At 38.0% G+C, this 26,765-nt stretch overlaps 1 protein-coding gene across 9 annotated transcripts in view; it reads right to left on the bottom strand.

Moving 5' to 3' along the window:
* Nucleotides 1-238: 238 nt before the first annotated feature.
* GABPB1 (GA binding protein transcription factor subunit beta 1) overlaps nt 239-26,765 on the bottom strand; it is a 79,759-nt gene continuing 53,232 nt past the window's right edge. For 5 of the 9 annotated variants that reach the window (XM_002825441.6, XM_009249824.3, XM_054531459.2 and 2 more), the window contains 6 exons: nt 25,655-25,849; nt 23,968-24,115; nt 23,535-23,648; nt 12,484-12,669; nt 9,071-9,186; nt 239-1,774 (listed from right to left, as the gene is read on the bottom strand). In XM_002825441.6, coding sequence (XP_002825487.2) covers nt 1,622-1,774; nt 9,071-9,186; nt 12,484-12,669; nt 23,535-23,648; nt 23,968-24,115; nt 25,655-25,849 — 912 coding nt within the window. In that variant the 3' untranslated portion in view covers nt 239-1,621. The remainder of the gene's footprint in view (nt 1,775-9,070; nt 9,187-12,483; nt 12,670-23,534; nt 23,649-23,967; nt 24,116-25,654; nt 25,850-26,765) is intronic. The other 4 variants (XM_002825442.6, XM_054531461.1, XM_063716154.1 and 1 more) reach the window with 1 other exon arrangement.

The raw sequence follows: 26,765 nt of genomic DNA on the forward strand, positions 1-26,765 counted from the left end.
CGCTTCCAATAGTAACCATCAGGCTGACAGACCATAGACTCCTTTATTACATTAACAAATATACTGGTAATTCCAGTGAGAGAGTTAACAAATTCTCAAGAGTTACCTCAGAAATTTTAAAGTCGTGTTGTTTGTGGAGAGTATAAAATATTTTCATATGGTGGCTCAAATATGCAGTAGGATAACATTTTTAATGTGTTAATAAGATGTGATAAAAAACATAAGTCTACAATGAACATATGTGAAAAAGATATTTAATTGCAAAATAGAAAAGTAGGCCAGAGTACAGTTTTAAGGGTAATTGCTTTTTTATACAGTATAGATAACCTAGAGGGATTTCAGGGTTAAACAGTTCATAAAGCAATAAAACATTGAAAAATAAAGCAAGAAAAAGGGATTTGAAGTAATATTTTACCAAAAAAAAAAAAAAAAAAGAAAAAGTGAACAGTCTGCCAGTGTTTAATGTCCATACATTGTGGAATTCAACAATATTGTGATGAGATCAAGTCATAGCACAGACACTGAGCTTTCAAAGGGAAAAGTAGAAGTTACATTAGACATGTCTATTGCATCACTGTAATACAAAAAGTTCCTGTTCTACATACAAAAGCAATTTTTTTCCATAAGAATAATTTCCTGGGGAGAAATAAGTCCATAAAGTATTTCAGAAACCCATATGCATTGGGTTTTCCAAAAACATTATCTTAAAATCCAGTGCCTTAAAGTGCTTTCATGTGGAAATCATGATGGAAGGCACAGAATACAGTTTCACGTCCCCACTCTTAAATTTTCGAAAAAGCACAGATTTTGCAGAATTGGCAAATTCAAGTTATCTTGCAGGCTGCTCCTTCCGAGAACACTGTCATTCCAATAAAACCAGCTGCTAGCTTACTTAGTTTCAATGACCTACAGAGTAAAGGGGTTTTGTTTTTGTTTTTTTCTGGTCACTTTCATCATTTCTGTGGGAGAAATACCTATGTAAGTGATGCATTTTGAAATTATAAAACATGCAGAATATGTACAAACAGAAATTTTTTAAAATATTTGCTTCATATACATGTAAATCTACTTGGGTATAGCTGAAATTGAACAAATATAAAAATTTTGCTTTCTAAAAAATGTTTCCAGAGAATCTGACACAACTTAAAGCTGTACAAAGATTTCCTGGGAGAAATCTTCTCTTCATATAGAGGTTTATACCTACAGGAGTAATTCCAGCATCAGTCCACCATAATTATTACACAACATTTGGTCTAACCAACAACGATCACCCTTAAAACTGTTCTGTTTCTGAGAAATTAAGGTTTGTACTAAAATCAAAAAGAATTCACAAAAACAGTGGCTTATTGTGGTTTTGGATCTCTTCAACAATCTTTATCAACTCATTTGGAACTGTAAAAAAAAAAAAAACTATTTACAGAATTCAGTTTTAAATACATTTCACAACTTCTAAAGTAAAGTTTTATGTTACAAGAACTCAGAGCTCATGGCTTAAGTCCAATTATCCATCTGTAGTCTCTTCTATCATTCTGTATTCCCATGGCTGTACCTTTGTTGTGTACAGTTCAAGATTGTATTCTTTCTTGACCAAAAGTAAAATCAAACTACATGTTCATTTCAATTAAACAGCTTCTTTATTAGTCTGAAGACGAGTCATAGCTTCCAACTTCTGTCTGTAGGCCTCTGCTTCCTGTTCTTTCTTTAGGAGCTGCTGTCGATATTTTTGTGCTTCTCGATTTGCTTCATCCAGCTGTTTCTGAAGAGCTTCTCTCTCCTAATTAAAAGAAAAGGTTTTTTTTAATTTTTGCAAAAATACATTATTAATACATATAAGCATGCATGCATCCTTCAAATTAAAAAAAAAAAAACTGTAGTAGCTAAAAGCAGCCACCTATTGAAATTTCCTAGACATCTTGCCTTTTCAATCAATTCACTAATATTTAAGTCCCTAATTTTGTGCTCCACATTATGAGATATGGATTAATTTCTGACCACAAGGAAATTATTTTCCTATTTAGAAATAAGACTAACAAAGACTCCAAACTGGGTACTTTTATATGTACTACAAAAACTAGCGAAGAGTTTTTAAGAGGGAAATATACAACCACACCTCTTTATATTTCCATTTGTGGTGCTCTTACCTAAAGGTAATAATTATAAAACAATTTTACTGAGCACCCACTATATGAGTAAACAGGGTGATTTCCAACACTAAGCATCTAAGACAGATATTATGCACAAGTTAAAGATGAGAAAAATGATGCTCAGGGATGACGTAGCTCTCCCAAGGTCACATAGTAAGAAGTTGGATTTATAGGGTTCTAACATTACTGCTTTTAAAACTATTTTCATTTACAATAGCAAGCAAGATAATTCACCTTTAAAATGAAAAGTGCTGATCAAGATCAGTATTTCCTAAATTATACTATTTAATAAACCAATAAAATACTAAATTATCAATGATTAAATTATATAGGTATAAAATATATGCATTAAATTCCTCAACAAATTGAGAGCTGAAACACAAATTCAATCCAATGAAAATGGTATTCTTTCTTCTCTTCCTCCTCACTCTGCCCCTATTCAGTTATTGCAGGAAAAACAAGGAGAAACATTTCAATGAACCCATTCCCACACCTCTAAGTGAGCACAAGGACAAAAGCTCAACCTCCACAGACCAAAGCTCAAGGTTAGTTTCCAGGTCTTAGGAATGAGGCAACCTCATCACAGATGCCCAGGACCTCTGAGTGGGGTGAAGGCCAGGGGTCAGACTATCACAAGAATGATAGGTCCACAGTGGACAAGACACTTGGCCAGAAAGAACTAAAGGTAAGTGGTTTGCCGACCACTGGGGAGGCACAGTATGAGGTTCTCTTTCTATATATCCTATTCTATATATCCTCTGCCTCCTTGACTCTTGCCCATTGCGAACACCAAAGGGTTCCTCACCTTCTCTATTCATATGGTTGGTCCACAAGCAGGAGCATGTATAATCCTCCTGCCTTTCTGTGATTCCACTTCCTTCCCCACAATGGGAATGAAGCTAGATCCAACATTTCTTTTTCGCATGGGCCCACCAGATGTAGGAGTGATTCATTTACAGACAAAAGATCTCCAAATCTTCCAATTACACAAAATGTACCAGTAGAAGAAAGGAATGCCCCTTACTCCCAGTTTAAGCAAGGCCCAGGCCCTATCCTGCTGCCTCCCAACACTTCTCCCCTCCTCTTATCCTAAATCCAGCCAAGATAGGAACAAGTCAGAAAAGACAACCTAGGATGAGTCCAAGGTAAGCAATCAATGCCAGTACCCTGGCTACAAACTGTGCAGGACTTTAAGGACACCAATGGAAGGGGTGAGGGGTGGAAGGTTGGATGTTACTTCCTAGGAGCTAGACCACAGCTCTGGCAGGAGTGTCCACAGCCATGCACGTGTTTTAAAATTTTACGTGTGGCCGGGCACAGTGACTCACACCTTAATGCCAGCACTTTGAGAGGCCAAGGCAGGCGGATCACTTAAGCCCAGTAGTTCGAGACAAGCCTGGGCAACATGGCAAAACCCCTACAAAAAATAGAAAACTTAGATGGGCATGGTGGCATGTGCCTGTAGTCCCAGCTACTTGGGAAGCTGAGGCAGGAGGATCATTTGAGCCCAGGAGGTTGAGGTTGCAGTGAGCAACTCCACTGCACTCCAGCCTGGGTGACAGAACAAGACCTTGTCTCAAAAGAAAAAGAAAAAAGAAAAAAGAGAAAACAAACAAAAACTTACATGTATGTGAAAAATAAGACCAATCCTTTGGTAGCCAAAGTTTTGAATATGGGTAAAAATTTACCTTGATTTAGCAGGAAATATTGGAAGAGGTTAACTCTAAAGCATCTTCTAGTATTACCTATTTATTAACATTTAGAGTCAGGAAAGGATTCACAATTATTGCAGAAGATGAAAGCAAACCGAGTGAGGTAGCCTGACAGTGAAAAGAACCTAATCCTATTTTCCATATTGCATATTTTAACTTCAAGAAGTACAATTTATCTCGATAAAAATGAAAAGATAGCTCCCTTCTGCCTACTAGGTTAAATAAAAAACTCATTTCACAGCATTTTTTGGCTAATTCTATAAAACCTAGAAGACAAAGATCATTAGCACTGCATGCTGAATACATTTAATCTTTAAGATTGAAAGTACAATTAACACTATAATTTTTTTTTTCTTTTTGAGACGGAGTCTCGCTCTGTTGCCCAGGCTGGAGTGCAGTGGCATTATCTCAGCTCACTGCAACCTCCACCTCCCAGATTCAAGCAATTCTCCTGCATCAGCCTCCCGAGAAGCTGGGACTACAGGCGCATGCCACCATGCCCAACTAATTTTTTGTATTTTTAGTAGAGACGGGATTTCACCGTGTTAGCCAGGATGGTCTCGATCTCCTGACCTCGTGATCTGCCCGCCTTGGCCTCCCAAAGTGCTGGGATTACAGGCATTAAGCCACTGCGCCCGGCCTAAATGTTTTTTAAAAGAGAGAAACTGGGCAGGATATGTGAGCTGTTTGCTTGTGTGTAAACATCAATTTTCTAACTGCCCTGGGCCAAACATAACAAGTATGATTTTGTTTTTATAAATAAAGTTTTATTGAAATACAGCCACACCCAGCGATTTTCAAATTGTCTATGGCTGCTTTCACTACAATGGCAGAATTGAGTAGTTGACAAAGAGACTGTAGGGCCCACAAAGCTGAAAATATTTGGTACTTGGCTATTTATAAAAAAAAACTTTGCCTTCTCCAGCCTTAGAAAAAAGAGATATAGTGCTGGGCATGCAGTGGCTCATGCCTGTAATCCTAGTACTTTGGAAGGCCAAGGCGGGTGGATTGCTTGAGCCCAGGAGTGAGAGACTAGCCTGGGCAACAGGGCAAAACCTCATCTTGAAATCCTGACCTCAAGCGATCCTCCCACTTCAGTCTCCCAAAGTGCTGGGATTACAGGCATGAACTACCATGCCCAGCCACAAAACGTTATCTCTACAAAAAAATACAAAAATTGGCTGGGCATGGTGGTGTAGCCTCTAGTCCCAACTACTCAAGAGGCTGTGACGTGGGAGGATTGCTTGAGCCCAGGGAGGTCAAGGCTGCAGTGAACTGTGATTGCACCACTGCACTCCAGCCTGGGCAACACAGTGAGACCCTGTCTCAAAAAATAAATAAATAAATAAATACAAACATACATACATACATAAAAATACTAATTTAAAAAAAGAGAGAGAAGAGATATGACCTGGATATGGTGACTTATGCCAGTAATCTCAACTCTTCAGGAGGCTGAGGTGGGAGGATCACTTAAGGCCAGGAGTCCAAGACCAGCCTGGGCAACATAGCAAGACACCCTCTCTATGAAAAGAAAAAAAATAATAAAAATAAACTTAGCCGGGTATGGCGGTCCCAGCTACTTGGGAGGCTGAGGTGGGAAGCTTGCTTGAGCCCAGGAGTTTGAGGTTGCAGTGAGCCATGACTGCACCACTGCACTTCTGCCTGGGTGACAAAGCGAGACCCTGCCTTAAAAAAGAAAAAAAAAAAAAAAAAAAAAAAAACAGAGACAGATGTGACTATAAACATTTTTAAATTGTGGCAGATCAGGAAAGATAGCCATAAAAAAAAAACAGATTGAAAAACTTTGCATCAAATAAAACATTTTATAAAGTTTACAGAAATCAGTTTTTAAGAGAGCACTAAGGATCTCAAATCTACCACCAGTTAAGGACACAAATATTTCATAAAAGTAAAATTTACAGCCGTGCGCAGTGGCTCATGCCTATAATCCCAGCACTTTGCGGGGATGAAGCGGATGGATCACCTGAGGTCAGGAATTCAAGATCAGCCTGGCCAAACCGGTGAAACCCCGTCTCTACCAAAAATACAAAAATTAGCCAGGCATGGTGATGCATGCCTGTAATCCCAGCTATTTAGGAGACTGAGTCAGGAGAATCACTTGAACCTAGGAGGCGGAGGTTGCAGTGAGCTGAGATCACAGCACTGCATTCCAGCCTGAGCAACAGAGACTCTATCTAAAAAAATAAAATAAAATTTACTAATAAACATTTATCTCTAACCTCCATGGCAAAGAAAACATAAAGGTATTTCCTGAAGTCACACAATAAAGTAATTAATAGAAATCTGTTACTCCTAATACACTAAATACATTTCTTACACATGTACAAAGATTAATTTCAATTCAGAATACTCTAACGTTATTTTTGGAAATCTGTAAATAACACTCTTCCTCCAAAAATATCTTCAATGCAGTAATAAGTGGAAGATAAAATTATATACATTATTGCAATTTGGTGTCTTATTCATACCTTTCCCTCCACAAAAAAACCTATTTTATTTCCTATATTGCCATATGCAGATGTAAAGCCCCACAAAATTTACAATACACTTTCTACAATTTAAAGTAATTTTTCCAGAGACTCTTGGCAAACCTCTCCATTGTTAGTTGGGAAACTGTAAACATAAATTTTTAGCACCTTATTATTTTTTTTTTCTTTTGTCTCACTCTGTCACCCAGGCAGGTGTGCAACGGCATAATCTCGGCTTACTGCAACCTCCATCTCCTGGGTTCAAGCGACTCTCCTGCCTCAACCTCCCAAGTAGCTGGGACTACAGGCACATGCCACCACACCCAGCTAATTTTTGTATTTTTTAGTAGAGATGGGGTTTTGCCATGTTGGCCAGGCTGGTCTCGAACTCCTGACCTCAGGTGATCCACCCACCTTGGCCTCCCAAAGTGCTGGGATTACAGGCGTAGGCCACTGCACCCGGCCAACTCTTAGCACCTTCTTTATGGACAGTCACTCTGGTCATTGCAGTCACAGATACATGGAGAAAACTCAAACATTAGATTTTGTATAGAGTTAATTTTTAAATTTCTTTAAGTTTCTCAATCTCAGCATCATTGATATTTTTGGGCCACACAATTCTTTATTGTGGGAGGCTGTCTTGTGCATTGTAGGATGTCTACCTAGCCTCTACCCATTACATGTCAGTGGAATGCCACTAGTCATGACAACCAAATATGTCTCCTGACGCTGCTTTAGAGAAACTTTGAAAGTTAATGGCCAAGCTGTCCCTTAGGAGTATAAAAGTCTCCCCGCAAGATAACCCCCTTGGCCACCTAAGAAAATAAATTCAAAATAACGACTTCATGTATTATAAGGAAATTATTACCTGGTTTGGTGAAAACATTGGAGGTCATCTCTTCATTCTATATCTCCAGCCTACCACTACCTGTATACTCACTGTATGCTTCCAGGTTTCTCTGAAATAGCACTAAGAGGTCATGCAACCTTGGCTTGAACATTTCCAGTGATGGAGAATAAGATTTCCATTACCAGAAAGCTCTAATTACTAAAATCAAAACAAAGCAAGCAAACCAAAAACCACTGTTCTTCATACCAAGCTAAAACTGAATCTCCCTATAGCTCCACCTCCTTGGCCCTAGTTACTTTATATACCTCTCAATTCATACTTCCCTGTTATTTGCAATTATTTTCCCTGGTCTCTCAAAAGACTGTAAGAAAGAAATCAGGCTGAACTTTGAGGGAAACAGCAATGCTCACTGGTCATTAGGTAAATAAAGGTATAGGCTGCACATTCATTGTTTAAAAATATAATCTGTTGAATTAAATAAGCTTACATTTAATAAAAATTCAAGTAATTTTAAAATAATACTTTATTAGATAGTTAAAGCGAAGTAAGTACATGACAATTTTTTTACCTTATGTGTCTGAAAAAGATCATCTGACATATCAGAAAAACAACAAAAATTATTAAATAATAAGTATACTGATACCATTCAATGGAAAAATTGTTAGTTTGTGAATAAGAACTTCAACATCCTACATATCACTTTAAATCTTGAAGAAATAAAACAACCCAACATCAATATTTAAAGTCATAATTTTACCAAATATTCTGGTTAAACTAATAATCAGATTCTTTTAAACTCGATAATGTATTTGTGGTGTGGCCAAAGATGTACCAGTCTTATATTTACATGAATTTAGGAAGGGTATTTTCTCACTGTCTTTAGTTTGACTTATGTTGCCTTTTAGTGACTTATTTTAAAAATCTCCTTTCTATAACAAGAACCTTTACAAAAAATTACTAAATATTCACCAAGTTTACTACAAACACATATCAGATATAAATATTGTATGACTATGCTGACTTTTTCAATTCTCATAAAAACCCAAAAATGGAGACATTATTATTCTAAATTCCAGTTTGGGACACAATAAAACTGAAACTCAGAAAGATAAGATTCCTTGCCTCAATGCTAATAGAGCAAGAGGTGGGATTCCAACTCAGCTCATTTGATTTCAAGTTCAGTGGTTGCAGTTGTTCTTTCAAAGTTATTCAAGTATAACTTTGTTTTCATTTGGTATAACTTATTATCAAGTTCATGGAACAAAATTTTATTTACAGTCAGTCAAGAAAAAAACCTGTGAAGCAACCGTGGGTTTGTTACACCTACAAACTGGTTTACACTTACAAATTACTTTGGGAGAGGGGAAAAAATGTTGAATCCTATGAACAGCTAGTCTAAATTCATTTACTTGCCTTGAAATAAGCAATTATCTACTGCTTTTAAAAAATAACCCATTTGACAAACATCAAACTTCAAGAGGACCCCCTAACCCAATTAGGCATTTGAGTTTCAGTTTTGAACGAAAAAAAAAACTTTTAGCCAATATATACTGGTATTTTCCTTTAGTGACGCGTAAGAATGGTGTGTGTGAGTTTAAAATATAAAGGATGAAGTGGAAGAACCAAAGACATTCCAGTGTTATCAAGATGACAGACAGTTATAAACAAATTCTTCACTCACTCATTCATTCATTCAATATTTATTTATTGAGGGCTTGCTATACGTATAAGGCAAAAATAAACAAAATGAAAATACTACGCACTTTCATTCTGTATCAAAACAATACTGTCAGTAATAAATATAAAAGACAAAAAAAATTGAATTTATTTTGGATGACTGCGGCAAAGCACACCGGGTAAAAGACTCCTTACTTCTATTTCTGCAGATTCCACCCGGTTTTCAATTATTTCGATACATTGTCTCTTAGCTGGTGGTTCTTCACTTATAACAGTTTCTTCAGCAATGTCTGTTGCTGGTACTGTTAATACTAAAATGAAAAAAAAATTATGTATTACTTCATTTTCAGAGAGATTTATTAGAAATAAAACTAGTCTTGACATTGTTGATGCTACTCATCTAAAATAAGTACATTCCAAAACAATAATTCCAAATCATTGATTTGTTTTTTATGAGACTATCCATATTTGTCTTTTTTATTACTACCTTCTTGCTTTTTTACTGAAATCTACTTATTAAAGTACCTACAAACATTTTTTAAATTATATAGATAATATATTCATTCATGACTCAAAACATCAAAATATTTAACAAGCATATTTTGAGAGGCCTCATGCCCACCCCTGCTAACAGATGATCATTTTATTAATTTATTATGTATTATCCTTATATTAATTTGTTTAAAAATTAGTATACATTCTCATTTTCCTTTCTTACATAAAAGGTAGCATATATACAATAGATATATTGTTCTGCATCTGCTTTTTTCACTCCAAATACTTATAGTATCTTACATCATTACATAGAGAGCTTTTGTTTATTTAGCTGTATAATATCCACTAAGTGGATATTCCATTATGAGCACTGATAGTTCATAAACATTGCTTGTTTTTGTATTGTACTGTTGGGCTTTTTCTCAATTTTTAGTAGCTCTTTATATAAATGCAATTATATAGAGAGGCTGTCCTTGCTTCGCACAGCAGTAAAGGAACATAAAAATGACTGTGCAAGCTGAAACCGTGCAAAGCCATTTTAATAATCACAATGGGGAAAATTACAATCGTTCTATGGCCTTTAAAATTTTTTGCCAAAACACGAAAAACTCTCTTAGTGACAGTTATAAAAGTAAATAAAAATTTAAAAATAGTAAACTAATATTTATTTAGTACAATGTAATTTAAAACATTAGAAATATTGAGAATTCGGGTTTTACTTCTTTTTTATTCATGACATAAATTAACTCAGGAAAAAATTAGAATTTATATCTGTTTATTAGACTGTCTGTAAAGTCTATATAATTCACATGTAAACTATATATTTTTAATTCAGGAAGGCTTTAAAAGTTTATTTTTTTAATATTCAGTACAACTTTCTCATTGCTATTCTTTTCCAGAGTTTTCCTTATTCTTCTTCCCTCTGCCCCATCAACATAAACTTTAGAATCCATTTGGCTAATTACAGAAAAAAACTTGATATCTGTTATGGGCTGAATGGTACTCCCACTCCCCAAATTCACATGTTGAAGTCCTAACCCCCAGTACCTCAAAGCGAGACTCTATTTGGAGATAGGGTCCTTAAACAGATAATTAAGGTAAAACGAGATGGGCCCTAATCCAGTACTACTGGTGTCCTTACAGGAAGAGGAGATTAGGACACAGATAACACAAATACTGAGGTAGACCATGTGAGGACAGGCCGCAAGACAGCCATCTGCAAACCAAGGAGAGCAGCCTCAGAAGAAACCAAACCTGCCCAACACCTTGATCTCGCACTTGTAGCCTTCAGAGCTGTGAGAAATCATTGGTCTGTATAATGATACAGGTTTTGGAAACAATGTTATGTCTGCTTGATACAAATATTTTTAAAGTTTTCTTCTTTTCTAAAAATTAGAATTAGTTCTTTAACGCTTTGTGAAAGCATCTGACCCTAATCCATATTTCAGACCAGCTATCAGCAGAAGATTTCGGCAGAGTGGGACGGAATGGCCTCCCAGGCTTCACAGGTCAAGGGTTTCCTCTCCTACTGCTACAGCAACAAACTCCTTTCTTGAAATCTGGTCTCTCTTCAATGCCATGCCTCCTCTGTCACTCAAAACCAAACCTGGTTTAGGTGAAGTTCTACCTCAAGCCCTGCCCTTCACTGGCCATGAAAGGCACACGCTCTACAATCCTACTCATTTTCTTTCCTTCTTTATTTTTGTGGAGACAAGGTCTCGCTCTGTCATCCACACTGGAGTACAATGTTGCAATCATAGTTCACTGCGGCCTCAAACTCCTGGGTCCAAGCGATCCTCCTGCCTCAGCCTTCCAAGTAGCTGGGACTACAGGCTCACACTATCATACCTGGCTAATTTCGTCATTTTTACTTCTGTAGACACGAGTATCACTGTGTTACTAAGACTGGTCTTGAACTCCTGGCCTCAAGCAATCAACCCACCTTAGCATTCCAAAGTGCTGGGATTATGGGCATGAGCCATCATACTAGCCCTAGTCATTTTCTCAAAGATTATGTGTGGACACTTTTTTTAGGGGGAGACAAGGTACAGGGCAATGCTTACTTAGGCACTTTCTACAGCGTCTGTCTGCCTCAGTATTCATACCCTATTCTATCTCAGTCCTGCATGCAGCACTTCCTACTAAGTCTGGGGCCCTATCCTTCTGAGAGAGCATGTTTATTGCTGAGCTTAACCCTTTTTCTTTCCTTGATGCACCAGTGTGGATTTCCATAAGAGTCCTCTTGCCCTGGCTGTAATGGCTTCAGAAGCTTTTGGCAGCACTTAAAAATGTGGAATTCTGAGTTTTTCCTCAGCCTTTTAGTTTCACTGAAAATGTAGCTGAGGCTTTTGTTTCATCTTGTTAGCCTTTGTGGTTTCCAAAAGGAGAAAAATGTTAGAATTCCCAATACAGCTGCTAAAATGTGCTACCATATTCCTACTACAAGTCCTAAGTACACCTTTTTTTTTTCTTTTTCTTTTTCTGAGAAAGTTTCTCTCTGTTGCCCAGGCTGGAATGCCGTGGCATGATAATGGCTCACTGCAGCTTCAACCTCCTGGGCGCTCGCAATTCTCCCACTCCAGGCTCCCAAGTAGCTGGGACTATCAGCAAATGTCACCATGCCTAGCTAATTTTTAATATTTTATTTAGACATGGGGTCTCACTATGTTGCCCAGGCTCCAACTTCTTAAGTAGCTTTTTCTTACATGGTATTTTTAAAAGCTCACATGGTATTTGAATTGCATTAAATGATCTAGGAAACTACTGTCCAATGCTGATTTGAATTATTTATTTCGGATATTATTTGTGTTGACATTTAAGCTCATTTTTCAACCAGAATACTTTGGGGCCAATTTCTCTTTCCACCCAGTATATACTCAGAGAAAGCAAGCTAATTTTAATTTTAATTAGCCTAAGCAAATAAAATTAGGTAATTAAGTCTACTGCGAAGGTTATACAAATATAACTCAAGGCAAAAATACATTCTTTGGAACACATATCACAATTTCCTGAGAATTAAAAATAAACACAATCTTTTTGGACTGCAGGGAAGACTTAAAGAAAATAGAAATTAAAAAAAACACACACACAAACTTTATATGTCTACTACTAACCTTGTTGTCCATCTGGCATGGTCACAATGATGGGCTGACCAATTCCACTGGTTGGAATAGAGTGCAAATTTCCAAGCTGAATTCCATCTGTAACTATTGTGATGACTTGCTGACCCCCTGAACTAACTACTTGCTGAATGGCACCATCCACAGATTCTGCAGTAACTACTTCCTCCGTGGCCACCACTGGAAAAAAAAAAAAAAAAGAAAGAAAACTCAGCAAACATATGTAATGGTAGGAATAGAAACCTATTTGTCTGCTACTTTTGCTTTTCTATGCTTCTTTCTTTTTTCTTTTTTTTTTTTTTTTATTAGAAATAGGGTCTCACTCTGATGCCCAGGCTGGAGTGTAGTGGCACAATCATGGCTCACTGCATCCTTAACTCCTGCACTCACATAATCCTCTTGAATCAGCCTCCCAGGTAGCTGAGACTGCAGGTATGTACCACCATACCTGACTAGTTTTATTTTTTGCTGGGATGGGGTCTTGCTATGTTGGCCAGGCTGGTCTCAAACTCCTGGCCTCAAGCAAGCCTCCTGCCTTGACCTCCCAAAGTGCTGAGAATTACAAACATGAGCCACCACACCTGGTCCCCTGCTTCTTTCTTACCCAGGAAAACTTGTACATGGTTTTAAAACTCAGTCGCCAGAGGTGTTGGAGATATCTATGTAACCAGTTGATTACAAGTCTCTCATAATTTACAATACATCAGTTCCAACTATCTTTACATGTGAGTGGTTAAACAATTTCTCTTTATTTGGTTGTATGAGGTACAAAATTTAGAAGATCTAATATCATGACAAAGGTTATATCTGTTTCGTAAAACCTCACAATTCAGTCGGGTGCTGGCGACTCAGGCCTGTAATCCCAGCACTTTGAGAGGCCGAGGCGGAAGGATCACTTGAGGTCAGGAGTTCGAGACTAGCCTGGTCAACATGGCAAAACCCCGTCTCTACTAAAATACAAAAATTAGCTGGGTCTGGCGGTGCATGCCTATAATCCCAGCAACTCAAGAGGCTGAGGCAGGAGAATTGTTTGAACCCAGGAGGCAGAGGTTGCAATGAGAAGAGATCATGCCACTGCCCTCTAGACTGGGCAACAAAACAAGACACTGTCTCAAAAAAAAAAAAAAAAAAATCCACAATTCATAAGATGAATTTGAATATGATTATACTCCATTTATATTTATGTGTGAGTTGACATACAGAATAAAGAGTATTCTCTTTTTGGATTAAGTGAGCAAGGATTTGCCTTGATAATAAGTGGCATACAGATGTGGTACTATGTGATAGTAAATAGTATATGTTAACATTTCCACAAATAAAATCCCCAAATATGCTTTTAATAATTTATGAAAGCCTTAGAGAGGATTCCGGCAGCTAAAGCAGCACCTGTGGCCTTGTCTAGGTAGAGAAATCGCAAGTTAATACTGCCAAAATCCTTTCTCACAGGCAATCCTACATCAAACTACTGATCCCAAAAGACATGTAGAAGAACATACATGGTAGCTTTATTCATACTAGTAAAAAACTACAAACAACCCAGATATTCTTTGATAATAAATAAACAATGGTAGAGTCAAACACAGCAATTTGACTATATGCAAAACATGGATGAACCTGACAAAAAACAAAACTGAGTGATGTAAACCAGACACAAAAGAATATGTACTGTCTACCTTCCATTTATGAACTGAGCAATGTTTACACAATGTTTACAATTATCCTATGTAAATCCTTTGTGATAATTCCTCAAACTGTACACTTATAATCTATAAACATTTCTGTACATTAAACCGCACTTCAATAAAAAAGCATCAAAAGGAATGATAGTAATGGATTACTATCCACTGAATTTTTTTTTTTTTTTGAGACGGAATCTCGCTCTGTCACCCAGGTTGGAGTGCAATAGTGTGATCTCGGCTCACTGCAACCTCCGCCTCCCGAGTTCAAGCGATTCTTCTGCCTCAGCCTCCCGAGTAACTGGGACTACAGGTGTGTGCCACCACGCCCAGTAATTTTTTTTTTTTTGTATTTTTAGTAGAGATGGGGTTTCACCATATTGGCCAGGCTGGTCTTGAACTCCTGACCTTGTGATCCGCCTGCCTTTGCCTCCCAAAGTGCTAGGATTACAAGCGTGAGCCACCACGCCCAGCCTGAATTTTAAAAAATCTTTCTATCTGGCTCATGCCTATAATACCAGCACTACAGGAGGCCGAGGCAGGATGATCACTTGAGCCCAGGAGTTCAAGACCAGCCTGGGTAACACAGTGAAATCCTGTCTACAAAAAATTTAAAAATTAGCCAGGTTTGGTGATTTACACCTGTAGTCTCAGCTACTTGGGAGGTTGGGGTGGGAAGATCCCTTGAGCCTGGGAGGTTGAGGCTGCAGTGAGCAGTGATCACACCACTGCACTCCAGCCTGGGTGACAGAGTGAGACTCTGTCTCAAAAAAAAAAAAGAAAAAAGAAAAAAAAAAACTATCTATAATAATACCTCATAAAAAGGAGAGAAAGGAGGAAATGGGAAAGATCTTTCTGATAGAAAGACATCCAGTTAACATTTAAAAAATGACAAGTTAAGATAAATCATTGTAACTCCTAATGTAATAATTGATTCAAGCAAGGATCGGTAGTGGGTGCTAAAAGCATTGGTAAAATCTTGTGGGGAGACAGGATATTCAAATGTTCTCAAAGTATCCCACCGAAGATTACTATTAGTTGCAAAGGGGAAAATCTGCCTGAAAAGACCCGGCAGTCATCATTCTACCAAGTGGTCATTATCAGGATGGGCTGATATTATGAGTCTCCTTACGTGATGCACTGGGAGGTTACAAAAATTCACTGGTGTTCTTCCTGGAAATGTCTGAACTAAATCTGACTATACACGACACTTGGAGGACAACTTGAAAACGGACCATATGTCAGATTTTTTTTTAAATTAATGTTGATGTTTTTAGAAAATAAAATGGAGCTGTGGATATGTAGAAGGCCATCCTTATTCTTGAGAGATACATGCCAAAGTAAAGGTGAAGTATCATGATGTCTCCAGCCTACTTTCATATAACTTATCAAAATAAAAGTGTATATATGTGTGTATGTGTGTACATGCACACATGTGTCAGAGAACATATGGGCATGCCAAGATGTTAACAGTTGGTGAATACAGGTGAAAGTTATACAGGTTCATTCTCCAATTTTTCTGTGGGTTTGAAAACTGTCTACATATAAAAAAATTAATTATAACTAGTTCAAAAAGAGGAATGACATTAAAAATTATTTCTAAATGGCATGGTTTTTAATGTGTTATTTACACATTACAAAAGTATAATTACAAAAAGTGTAATTTTACAAAAAGTGTAATTAAATAAAACCACTCTCTACTAAAATCAAGCTACCATCCATATACACAGTTGCTCTGAAACATGCTGAGTTTCTATCAACTCACAGTAGGGCATCATGGATATCAGTGATCACCGGCTTTACTAAGACAGAAAGGCCATAAATATAGGAACTGCTTTTTTTTTAAGGCAGGAAAAATACTAGGAAACTAGTTTTCAAGATGTATTCAACAGGCCTGGCTTCAACTCTGTTACTGTGTTACTTAGTAATCAAGGATCACAATACAAACCACAGAACACTCAAAATGCAAACAACCTTTGTTTTGAGCGCTCTTGTAATTTTTGTTTACCTTAAACTATAATTAGGTTTTATCACCATGCACTTAAGAAAATTTCAGGAAGATAATTACAAAATGAAATGTAGGACATAAAATAGTAATATATTCAACAGAACTACTACTAGGATTTTCAAACACATCAAGTATTGCTTTGATTTTTTTCAAAAAACTATCCATATGAAAAAGAAATGTTCACTTGAATCGAATGCTAACTATAGATAGTAAATATTTTAAAGCATAATCATATGTAAGAAATTTCTAAGATCACACACAAGGCACAATTCAAGAACTTTCATCTTTGCACTATTTGCAATGAGTGTTATTAAAATAATAGAGTTCTTGCCTTTCATCTAAAAAGGTTTCTTTTTAAGTTGTGCTATGGTAAGATATTTAAGAAAAAATTAAAAGGAAACCAATTACATAAGACAAAGTGCCCCCCAGAAGCCTTAAGAACAATCTAACAGTAAAATGTTGAAACACGTAAGAATAAAAGAGAAAGCCTAAAAACTCTTAAAAGATTATTGATTTTAAAAAATAGATTTATATTCCAAAACATAAAGCTCCCTGGATAAAAAATAACTATAACATAAATATTCATTGATCTAATTCAAAAGTCAAGTTGTAATATTTAAAGAAAACCTAGATAATCTGCAGCACCTTTGAAGACATCCGAGATCTCTTGTTCAATAAGAATTCTGAATTCAGATGCCATACAAATGAAATAAGGGAAGAAAACTGTCTTTGAAATGTCCTAAAAGACTGAAAATTCTACATAGAAACATTTAAATAATAAAATAGAAACTATGGGCTGGGCGCAGTGCTTATGTCTGTAATCTCAGCACTTCGGGAGGCCGAGGCAGGTGGATCACGAGATCAAGAGATCGAGACCATCCTGGCCAAGATGGTGAAACCCCGTCTCTACTAAAAATACAAAAATTAGCTGGGCATGGTGGCACGTGCCTGTAGTCCCAGCTACTTGGGAGGCTGAGGCAGGAGAATGGCGTGAACCTGGGAGGAGGCGGAGCTTGCAGTGAGCCGAGATCACGCCACTGCACTCCAGCCTGGGCAACAGAGCGAGACTCCATCTCAAAAATAAATAAATAAAATAAAATAGAAACTATATTCATTGAAGAAAAAAATAAACTTTTTGAAGGTATTATGGTGACAGTTTAACCTGAAATTAAAAACAAAAAAGCAAAAACAAAACAAAACAACCTCATGAGGCCCAGTACGTATCCCTTAAAGCCAATTGAGTTGTATTACCCCATTTTTGATATAGACCAAAAAACAATGTACAAAACAGACCTGGTTCAAATTTCACTTTTAGGGAGAAAAAGAAGGAACTTTTTTATTTTTATTGTTTTTCTTTTTTTAAACCCTGTTTTGACACATAAGAAAAGAGGGAACTTTTAAAGCCACCAGATGCATTACACCTTTGGAAAAACCACTTTATTAGTAATTACCAGAAGTTGCTCTAAAGACAAAAAAGAAGGGTGATCACTGATGTGTATTTAATCAAGGTATTATACAATTGTACCACAAGGAAGAATAAAGCTAAGCAAAGGAAAGTTGCTATAGGACTAGAGGCTAGAGCTACAAAATAAGAGACGTATAAAAAAATATTTTTAAAGGGCCAGATAACTACACTACAGATGTAAGGCCTACATCTTAACCAATCACAGCTTCTAATTCTATATCCCAAATAACCCTCGAATCTATTCACTTATTGTCTCTGTCAAATCTTCATTCATGCTATCATTATGATAACTCTTCCCTGGTTGACTGCATTAGACTCCAAACAAAAATCCCTTTCAAAGCATTCTTCTAAACCTGCCAAAGTGATCATCTTTAAAGTCCTATATAATCTCACCTTCAACCACCTTGAGTGACTCTTCCACTTACTGGGTTTAGCTGCACTGGCCTCTGGGTCCCCTAAAAAGTCAAGCTCTTTCCTGCCTCAAAAGCTTCACATGTCCCTCTTGCTAAAATGTTCTTCCCCAAACTTTTCCCTGACTAATGCCTACTTTAATTTTCAGTTTAAAGGTTTCTTCCTCTAGGAAGATTCCATGATCCAATAGAGTGGCCTGTAAGCCTTAGTAGAAAGAGAGGAAAATGTGATTGCTTCTGTATACTAATAAATAATGTACTACATGGTGGTAGTTTTCCTCATAAGAAAATACATACCTGCAATTCCCAAAAAAAAAAAAAAAAAAAAGCTTTCACTTTTTTGTCTATTCATTTTGGAATGACTTTCAAAATGAAAATCACACAAAATGGAATGAGTTCCAAAAAATCTAAATCTTACCCATTCTTTAGGGCACAACTCAACACATTCCCCTCCACCACATCCACCCCCAACTCCAGCTAAAAGTAATCTCTTTCCACTGAACAATAATAGTAATTCAATGAGCTATTTTAATCATCAAGCACTGACAACCTGCTGTTAAATTTGCTTATAACATCAAGAAAAGACAGAAGTATCATTTGGTTTCTCAATGAAAATATTATAATAGACATTGTAAGGTTCTCATAGGACTACCATTAAAATGTGTGGTATATGTCAAAAATGGTACTAACGTCATTTCCATTTTTTAATGGAAAGCCAATTCCATTGACTTCCAAATAGAAATCATTTCCATTTTGCAAGTCATTCCAAAATGAAGAGACATGAAGGTGCTATTTAAAGCCATAATTCCTGAGTGAAATGGCATGGTACCCTGGACTATCACAATTGCCTTCTCTTTATATATAGGACCATGCCAACCAGCTAGTTTCCATTTAAAATATAATCCATCTGCTGCTACATTCTGGCTGTTTTGTAACCAGGAAAAATGTTTATTGTACCACTTAACTAGTAAAAGAAAAGAATATGAGCAGTAACAATTAGTGTACTGATGGAGCTTACACTATATTTTGGTCAACATCATTTAAAAAGGGCAAGAAAGTAGCAGAACACTTATTTCAACAGACTACCTATTACTAGAAAAAGCTATAGAAACAGATACATCCCAAAAGTAATAGCGACGCTTTTGCTTAAAATAAGATAAAATGAAAATTACACAAATAATTCAATATTGTGTAATTCAAATATCTCAAACCAAATTATAAACATTCTAAAAGAGCCCACAGATCATCTGAATAAACTGCACAGGAGAGACGGTACATTATAGAGGTCACAGACACATAACTTGGGAATCAGACTTTGAGCAAATCCTCCTTTCTTTAACTTAATAGCCATATGCCCTTTGATAAAATTATTCAACCTCCACAAACCTGTTTCATTATATATAAAATGGAGGTCCCACTAATGTATTTTCCAGATTCTAACAAGCCCTTGAAAAGATATATATAAACATTTCAAGAATCAGGATGAGTCTGATGATAGATTTTAAAGAAATTGGACAGCCAGAAATCAGAGAAATAATCTGTGGCAGATTTAGCTTTGCCTGAGTATGTGCAAATTGAGCTTTGAGTTGTTACTCTGGTGGTAACATACTTAAACTTTAACTTAATTCTTTTCTTTTTTTCTTTTTTTTTTTTTTTTTTGAGACAGAGTCTCCCTGTGTTGCCCAGGCTGGAGCACAGTGGCACAATCTTGGCTCACTGCAACCTCCACCTCCGAGGTTCAAGCAATTCTCCTGTCTCAGCCTCCCGAGTAGCTGGGATTACAGGCACAGGCCACCACATCCAGCTAATGTTTGTATTTTTAGTAGAGATGGAGTTTCACCATGTTGGCCAGGCTTGTCTTGAACTCCTGACCTCAAGTGATCCACCCACCTCGGCCTCCCAAAGTGCTGGGATTACAAGTGTGAGCCACTGCGCCCACCCATTACTTCTTTTTTTTTTTTTTTGAGATGGAGTCTTGCTCTGTCACCCAGGCTGGGGTGCAGTGGCACAATCTCAGCTCACTGCAACCTGAGCCTCCCAGGTTCAAGCCATTCTCCTGCCTCAGCCTCCCCAGTAGCTGGGATTACAGGGGCACACCACCACACCCAGCTAATTTTTGTGTTTTTAGTAGAGACGGGGTTTCAGAAACATGTTGGCCAGGCTGGTCTTGAACTCCTGACCTCGTAACCTGCCCATCTCAGCCTCCCAAAGTGCTGGTATTAAAGGAGTGAGCCTGCGCTCCTGACACTTCTTTTTAAGTAAGCTTTTAAAATATCTTCAAAAAGATTCCACTATGGGCCGGGCGCAGTGGCTCACACCTGTAACCTCAGCACTCTGAGAGGCTGAGGCGGACAAATCAGAAGTTCGAGGCCAGCCTGGCCAACATGGCGAAACCCCATCTCTACTAAAAATACAAAAATTGGCTGGGAGTGGTGGCGTGTGCCTGTAATCCCAGCTACTTGGAGACTGAGGCAGGAGAATCGCTTGAACCCGGGAGGCAGAGGCTTCAGTGAGCTGAGATCACGTCACTGCACTCCAGCCTGGGGTGACAGAGTGAGACCCTGTCTCCAAAAAAAGATTCCACTGTGATGTCATATTGAAATGAAAAATTATGGTGCTCATAGAAGATTTTAAGTCACATGCAATAAAAACTAACTGAAATTACTAATTCTCTCAGACTAGACCAAAACATTTTCAAAGGTAAGAGAAGTTAGAGAAATTGGTGTGGCCATTTCATGGAGTCACACATCTAAATGTCAAAATTTCCAGCTGACTTAGAAGAAAAGCCATTTTACTTTCAGATATATGTGTTTTGTTTTCATTTTTGTTTTTCTGTTTTTGAGACAAGGTCTTGCTCTGTCACCCATGCTGGAGTATAATGGTGCGATCACAGCTCACTGCTACCTCTGCTTCCAAGGCGCAAGTGATCCTCCCACCTCAGCCTCCCAAGTAGCTGTGAACACAGGCACCTGCCACCATGCCCAGCTAATTTTTTTTGTAGAGACAGGGTTTTGCCATGTTGTCCAGGCTGGTCTTGAACTTCTGAACTCAAGTGATCTGCCACCCTTGGCCTCCCAAAGTACTAGAATTATAGGCATGAGCCACCACACCCGGCCAGAGATAAGTTACTTAATTAAAGAAAAGAAATTTACAAGTTTAACCAAATAGAAACCACCAATGAAATCAGTTTTCTTTGCTATGTTTCTGCAATTACAAAAGTATTAAATAGATCCAGACATAGGTTATAAAAGCAGCATGTTAGTATGATGATGCATATAACTGCTAATGGCCAAAAGTGATTCATATAAATCTTAAGACTCCCAAATATAAAGGCTTGGATTCAAACTTAGATTATAATGCTACAGAAGCTAGAGAATGGATAAATGTTATTTTCAAAAAGAGGCTGGGCACAGTGGCTCACGCCTGTAATCCTAGCACCTTGGGAGGCCGAGGAAGGCAGATCACTGAGGTGAGGAGTTCGAGACCAGCCTGACCAACATGGTGAAACCCCGTCCCTACTAAAAATACAAAAAAATAGCTGGGTGTGATGGCACACGCCAGTAATCCCAGCTACTGGGGAGGCTGAGGCAGGAGAACTGCTTGAACCTGGGAGGTGGAGGCTGCAGTAAGCCAAAACTGTACCACTGTACTCCAGCCTGGGTGACAAAATGAGACTCCATGTCAAAAAAAAAAAAAAAGGGAAAAGAAAAAAAAGAGAAAAGAAAAAGGTAGCATTCCCCCAACTCCTCCAAGTCAAGAATATTACAGTAATATCCACCTTAAAGCTTTCTGGTGAGGAATACATGAGATTATAAGTAAAATATTTATCACAGTGCCTAGCAGAGAGAGTAAGCATTTGATGAAATGTTATTACTGATCAAATTTTGAAAAAACACTAATTTAAAAAATGAATGACAAATTATTCTTTTATAAGCACTGAACCAAATATAATGGCTTAAGCTACAAAAAAATATTTTCTTGGAATTTAAAAAATTTCCTAATTAAAAAAAATTTTACCAACATAATAATTACATCAAGAAGTATTTTGGTTAAGTGTTCATGAATACTGTCTGTCATCATTTAACAACAGGTAGCCCTTTCATTTCTTTTTGAGATAAAGTTTTGCCCTTGTTGCCCAGGCTGGAGTGCAATGGCGCGATCTCGGCTCACCGCAACCTCCACCTCCCAGGTTCAAGCCATTCTCCTGCCCCAGCCTCCCAAGTAGCTGGGATTACAAGCATGGGCCACTACGCCTGGCTAATTTTGTATTTTTAGTAGAGACGGGGTTTCTCCATATTGGTCAGGCTGGTCTCGAACTCCTGACCTCAGGTGATCCACCTGCCTCGGCCTCCCAAAGTGCTGGGCTTACAGGAGTAAGCCACCGCGCCCAGCCAGGTAACCCTTTAACAGTGGTTTCTATATACTATTTCCTAGTTCTATCAGTCATTAAGATTTTATAACACTCTAATAGAGCTGCTAAAAATTAAAATTTATGAAAAAAGCAAGATTTTTTGTTTTTTGGTTTTGGGTTTTTTTTTTGAGGCAGGGTCTCATTCTGTCGCCTAGGCTGGAATGCAGTGGCATGATCTTGGCTCACGGCAACCTCTGCCTCCCAGGTTCAAGCGATCCTCTGACCTCAGCCTCCTGAGCAGCTGGGACCACAGGAGTGGACCACCACACCTGACTAATTTTTACATTTTTTGGTAGAGATAGGGTTTCAGCATGTTGCCCAGGGTTCTGGGCTCAAGCAATCCACCTATCTCGGCCTCTCAAAGTGTTAGGATTACAGGTATGAGCTACCATGCCCAGCCAAAGTGAGTTGTTTAAACAAAAAGTCACAAACTAGTAAATCAAGGGCCAAATTAGAGACAGGGACATTTTTTTCTGTGAGCCACACAAGTTTTGTTTTGTTTTTCAATTAGTTACCAAGATTTAATGCTCTTTTAAAATCCAGATTCACAGCTTCCTATTAAAAAACAGAATTTGGGAATACTGGACTGATGACTATAATCAGCTAGAGTTGAGTCACAGATGCCTCCCTGCCCTTGCCCCATTCTTCAGCTGGGCGTAACCTCAATTCTGCCCACCTTAGCCTTTTATTGTCTTCCTGGCCTTTGTAAATATTTGAATCTGCAACTGCTTTTTTTTTTTTTTTTTTTGAGACAGAGTCTTGCTCTGTCACCCAGGCAGGAGTGCAGTGGCGCAAACTCAGCTCACTGCAGCCTTCACCTCCCGGGTTCAAGCAATCCTCCTGCCTCAGCCTACCGAGTAGCTGGGATTATAGGCATGTGCCACCACGCCTGGCTAATTTTTTGTATTTTTAGTAGAAACAGGGTTTCACTATGTTGCCCAGGCTGGTCTCAAACTCCTGAGCTCAGGCAATCCACCCGCCTCGCCCTCCCAAAGTGCTAGGATTATAGGTGTGAGCCACGGCACCCAGCCTGAATCTGCAATTTTAATGTACACATTAGATTTGTTTTTCTAACCTGGAGTTTCTGAAGAATTGGACAATGGAGCAGATGCTTCAGCTAAGGCAGCTAATGTAGCTAATACTGATGTAGAAGAGTTTCCAAACTGAACAGCAGATACACCTGTTTCATCTGTAAGAAAAAAGAAAATAGATTTGAATTTCTAAGGAGCTTAATCCAATGCATATTTCTGATATTCTATTTATCTTCCTTGACTTTTAAACAAAGCTTGGATAGCATTAGCTTTTGAAAGGTAATACTGCAGTAAATTTTGTAATATCACCTTTCTTCAGATTGTCTTGTCTCATAAAAATCTTTTTGCCAGTTATACCAAAGAAAACCAAGGTGGCTGATAGAGTCTTACCCTCGTTCTCCAACCGTCCTTTCTTACAAGGATGAATACCTACTAAAGCATAAAATCCCAAAGCCTATCCTATATGCATCTCAATACCTGTTGCCTTGGATGAATTTTCTGAAGATACCAGACCTGTTAGGTTCACCACCCCTCCAGGTCCAATGATAAACTGTGGTGTTGCAGCATGTATTGTCACAGTGTCAGGACTCTCTGGGTTTGTGTTGATTTGGTTCTGCATAGCAATCTAGGGAAAAAATGACCACAGTGTTTTCAGAATTATAACCAGAACATATAGCACAAATTCTCCATATAATACAAACACATATAAAGGAATATTCTCTAAGAAGAATCACATAGTACAAGTGGAAATATTTGTCTAAGGTCCACTGACAGTGTAGGGGCACATCATGGGTATACATTTATATCCCGAGTCCCCCTCTTAGGTAAAGCAGCAAAATCCTGGGAGAGGAAAAATGAGTATCTAAAAGGTTTTTAACAGAACACAGAACAACTGGACATTAAGCCGGCTGAGGTGGCAGGTGCCTGTAATCCCAACTATTCAGGGGGCTGAGGCAGAAGGAGTGCTTGAGCCCAGGAGTTGGAGACCAGCATGGGCAACATACTGAGACCCCCCCATCTCAAAAAAAAAAAAAAAAAAAATATTTCTGCCCTATAGCTATAGGAATTTAATTATTTCTTCTACATTTGGCAATACATAATACCACAAATATAAAGCATGTCCTTCTCAATTAATTGTTCCCCATCTTCAACTCCAACCCCCAAACTGCACTCCTAGGAGTAAAAGGAATGGAAAGAGGCATGGTAGAATTCATTTTCCTGAACATAAAACATCTTTTAAGTAACTAGTGGAAGCTCAAAGGAGTCAGATAGTCTTAGAAAAGAAGAGTTCTACTGCTGGGATCAGGAACAAACAGGCAAGAAGAGGCAGTAATTAAAGAAGATAATTTATATTATGTCATCTGGCTGAAAATAAGAGAAGTAATGTTGGTTACTAGAAAAACCTTCCCAAAAGCCAAAAACAACAGATCTTTTTGAGGATGCTGAAAAATAAAAGAAACAAATCAAACTGCATCACTCACTCAAGGGATGATATTATGGTTGCTAACATATATGTTTTTTAATTTTTATAAAGTCATTTATACTAGACTTGGAAAAACCATATAGTATCAAAATGCAACAAAAAGAATAGAATAAAATGTCTAGGGCCAGGCGCGGTGGCTCACGCCTGTAATCCCAGCACTTTGGGAGGCTGAGGCAGGCAGATCGCCTGAGCTCAGGAGTTCGACACCAGCCTAGGCAACATGATGAAACACCATCTCTACTTAAAACACAAAAAATTAGCCGGGCGTAGCAGCATGCACCTGTAGTCCCAGCTATTTGAGAGGCTGAGGCAGGAGAATTGCTTGAACCCAGGAGGCAGAGGTTGCAGTGAGCCAAGATCGCGCCACTACACTCCAGCCTGGACGACAGATCAAGACTTCGGTTCAAAAACAAAAACAAAAAGGTCTAAAGGGAAATTCAGAAACTTAAAAAACAGAAAGTAGTCACCTTATCTAATGTTAATGAAGAGACTGGCCTTCTAATCAAGAAAATGAATAGTAATAAACAAAGAGGAAGTGAAAGAGAAAAAGGCCTATCCAAAATAACTAAGTCCAAAATGAAAGGCTACAAACAATAGTTTAAATCATGCACAATATAAAAGATCCCTCTACTGATAAGGCTTCTTTTTCTTTATTTTCTTAAATTAAAAGCCAAACGTTACCTGTAATATCTCTGCTAAATCTTCATTTCCATTGTCTATTGAAATATCAAATGCAGTTTTACAAAATTTACTTTGCGTGTGTACATCAGCACCATATTTGATTAAAAGTTCCACCACCTCTTGATGATTGTGTTCTGTGGCCCAATGGAGAGCTGTCATCTTTAACATGTCCTTTGCATTGACATCAGCACCATGCTACAAAAATATTTCAAAGAGATTACTAAAATATGAAATATCACATAAAAAATTCCTGATATGAAACTATTAGTTCTGTGCTTTAAAGCAAGAACAAATAACGTAGTCAATTATTTATTTGTATATGTTAAATAGACGTTCCAGGCCAGGTGCAGTGGCTCACGCCTGTAATCCCAGCACTCTGGGAGGCCAAGGCGGTTGGATCAGCTGAGCTCAGGGGTTTGAAACTAGCCTGGGCAATATGACAAAACTCCATCTCTACAATACAAAAAAATACAAAAAATTAAGGGCCTGACATGGTGGCTCACACCTGTAATCCCAGCACTTTAGGAGGCCAAGGCAGGCAGATCACTTGAGGTTAGGAGTTCGAGACCAGCCTGGCCAACATGGTGAAATGCCATCTCTACTAAAAATACAAAAATTAGCCAGGCACAGTGGCACACACCTGTAATCCCAGCTATGTGGGAGACTGAGGCAGGAGAATCACCGGAACCCGGGAGGCAGAGGTTGCAATGAGCCAAGATCACGCCACTGCACTCCAGCCTGGGCAACAGAGCGAGACTCTATATCAAAAATAAAAATAAATAAATAAAATAAAAAATTAGCTGGGTGTGGTAGCACACACCTGTGGTCCCAGCTACTCAGGAGGCTGAGTTGGGAGGATTGCTCGAGCCTGGGAGGTGGAGGTTGCAATGAGCCAAGATTGCACCACTGCACTCCAACCTGGGTGACAGAGTGAGAGTCCATCTCAGAAAAAAGAAAAAGAAAAAGAAAAAAATATATATATACACACACACACACACACACACACACACACATACACACACACACATCCCAGCAATCACCACTTAATTTGTCACTTAATCATTTTTCTCTCATGCTGAATTTCCTGTTTTCCTTCTAATTTCTTAGAAAT

The sequence above is a fragment of the Pongo abelii genome, chromosome 16 (assembly GCF_028885655.2).
Source record: "Pongo abelii isolate AG06213 chromosome 16, NHGRI_mPonAbe1-v2.0_pri, whole genome shotgun sequence".
Classification (NCBI taxonomy): Eukaryota; Metazoa; Chordata; class Mammalia; order Primates; family Hominidae; genus Pongo; species Pongo abelii.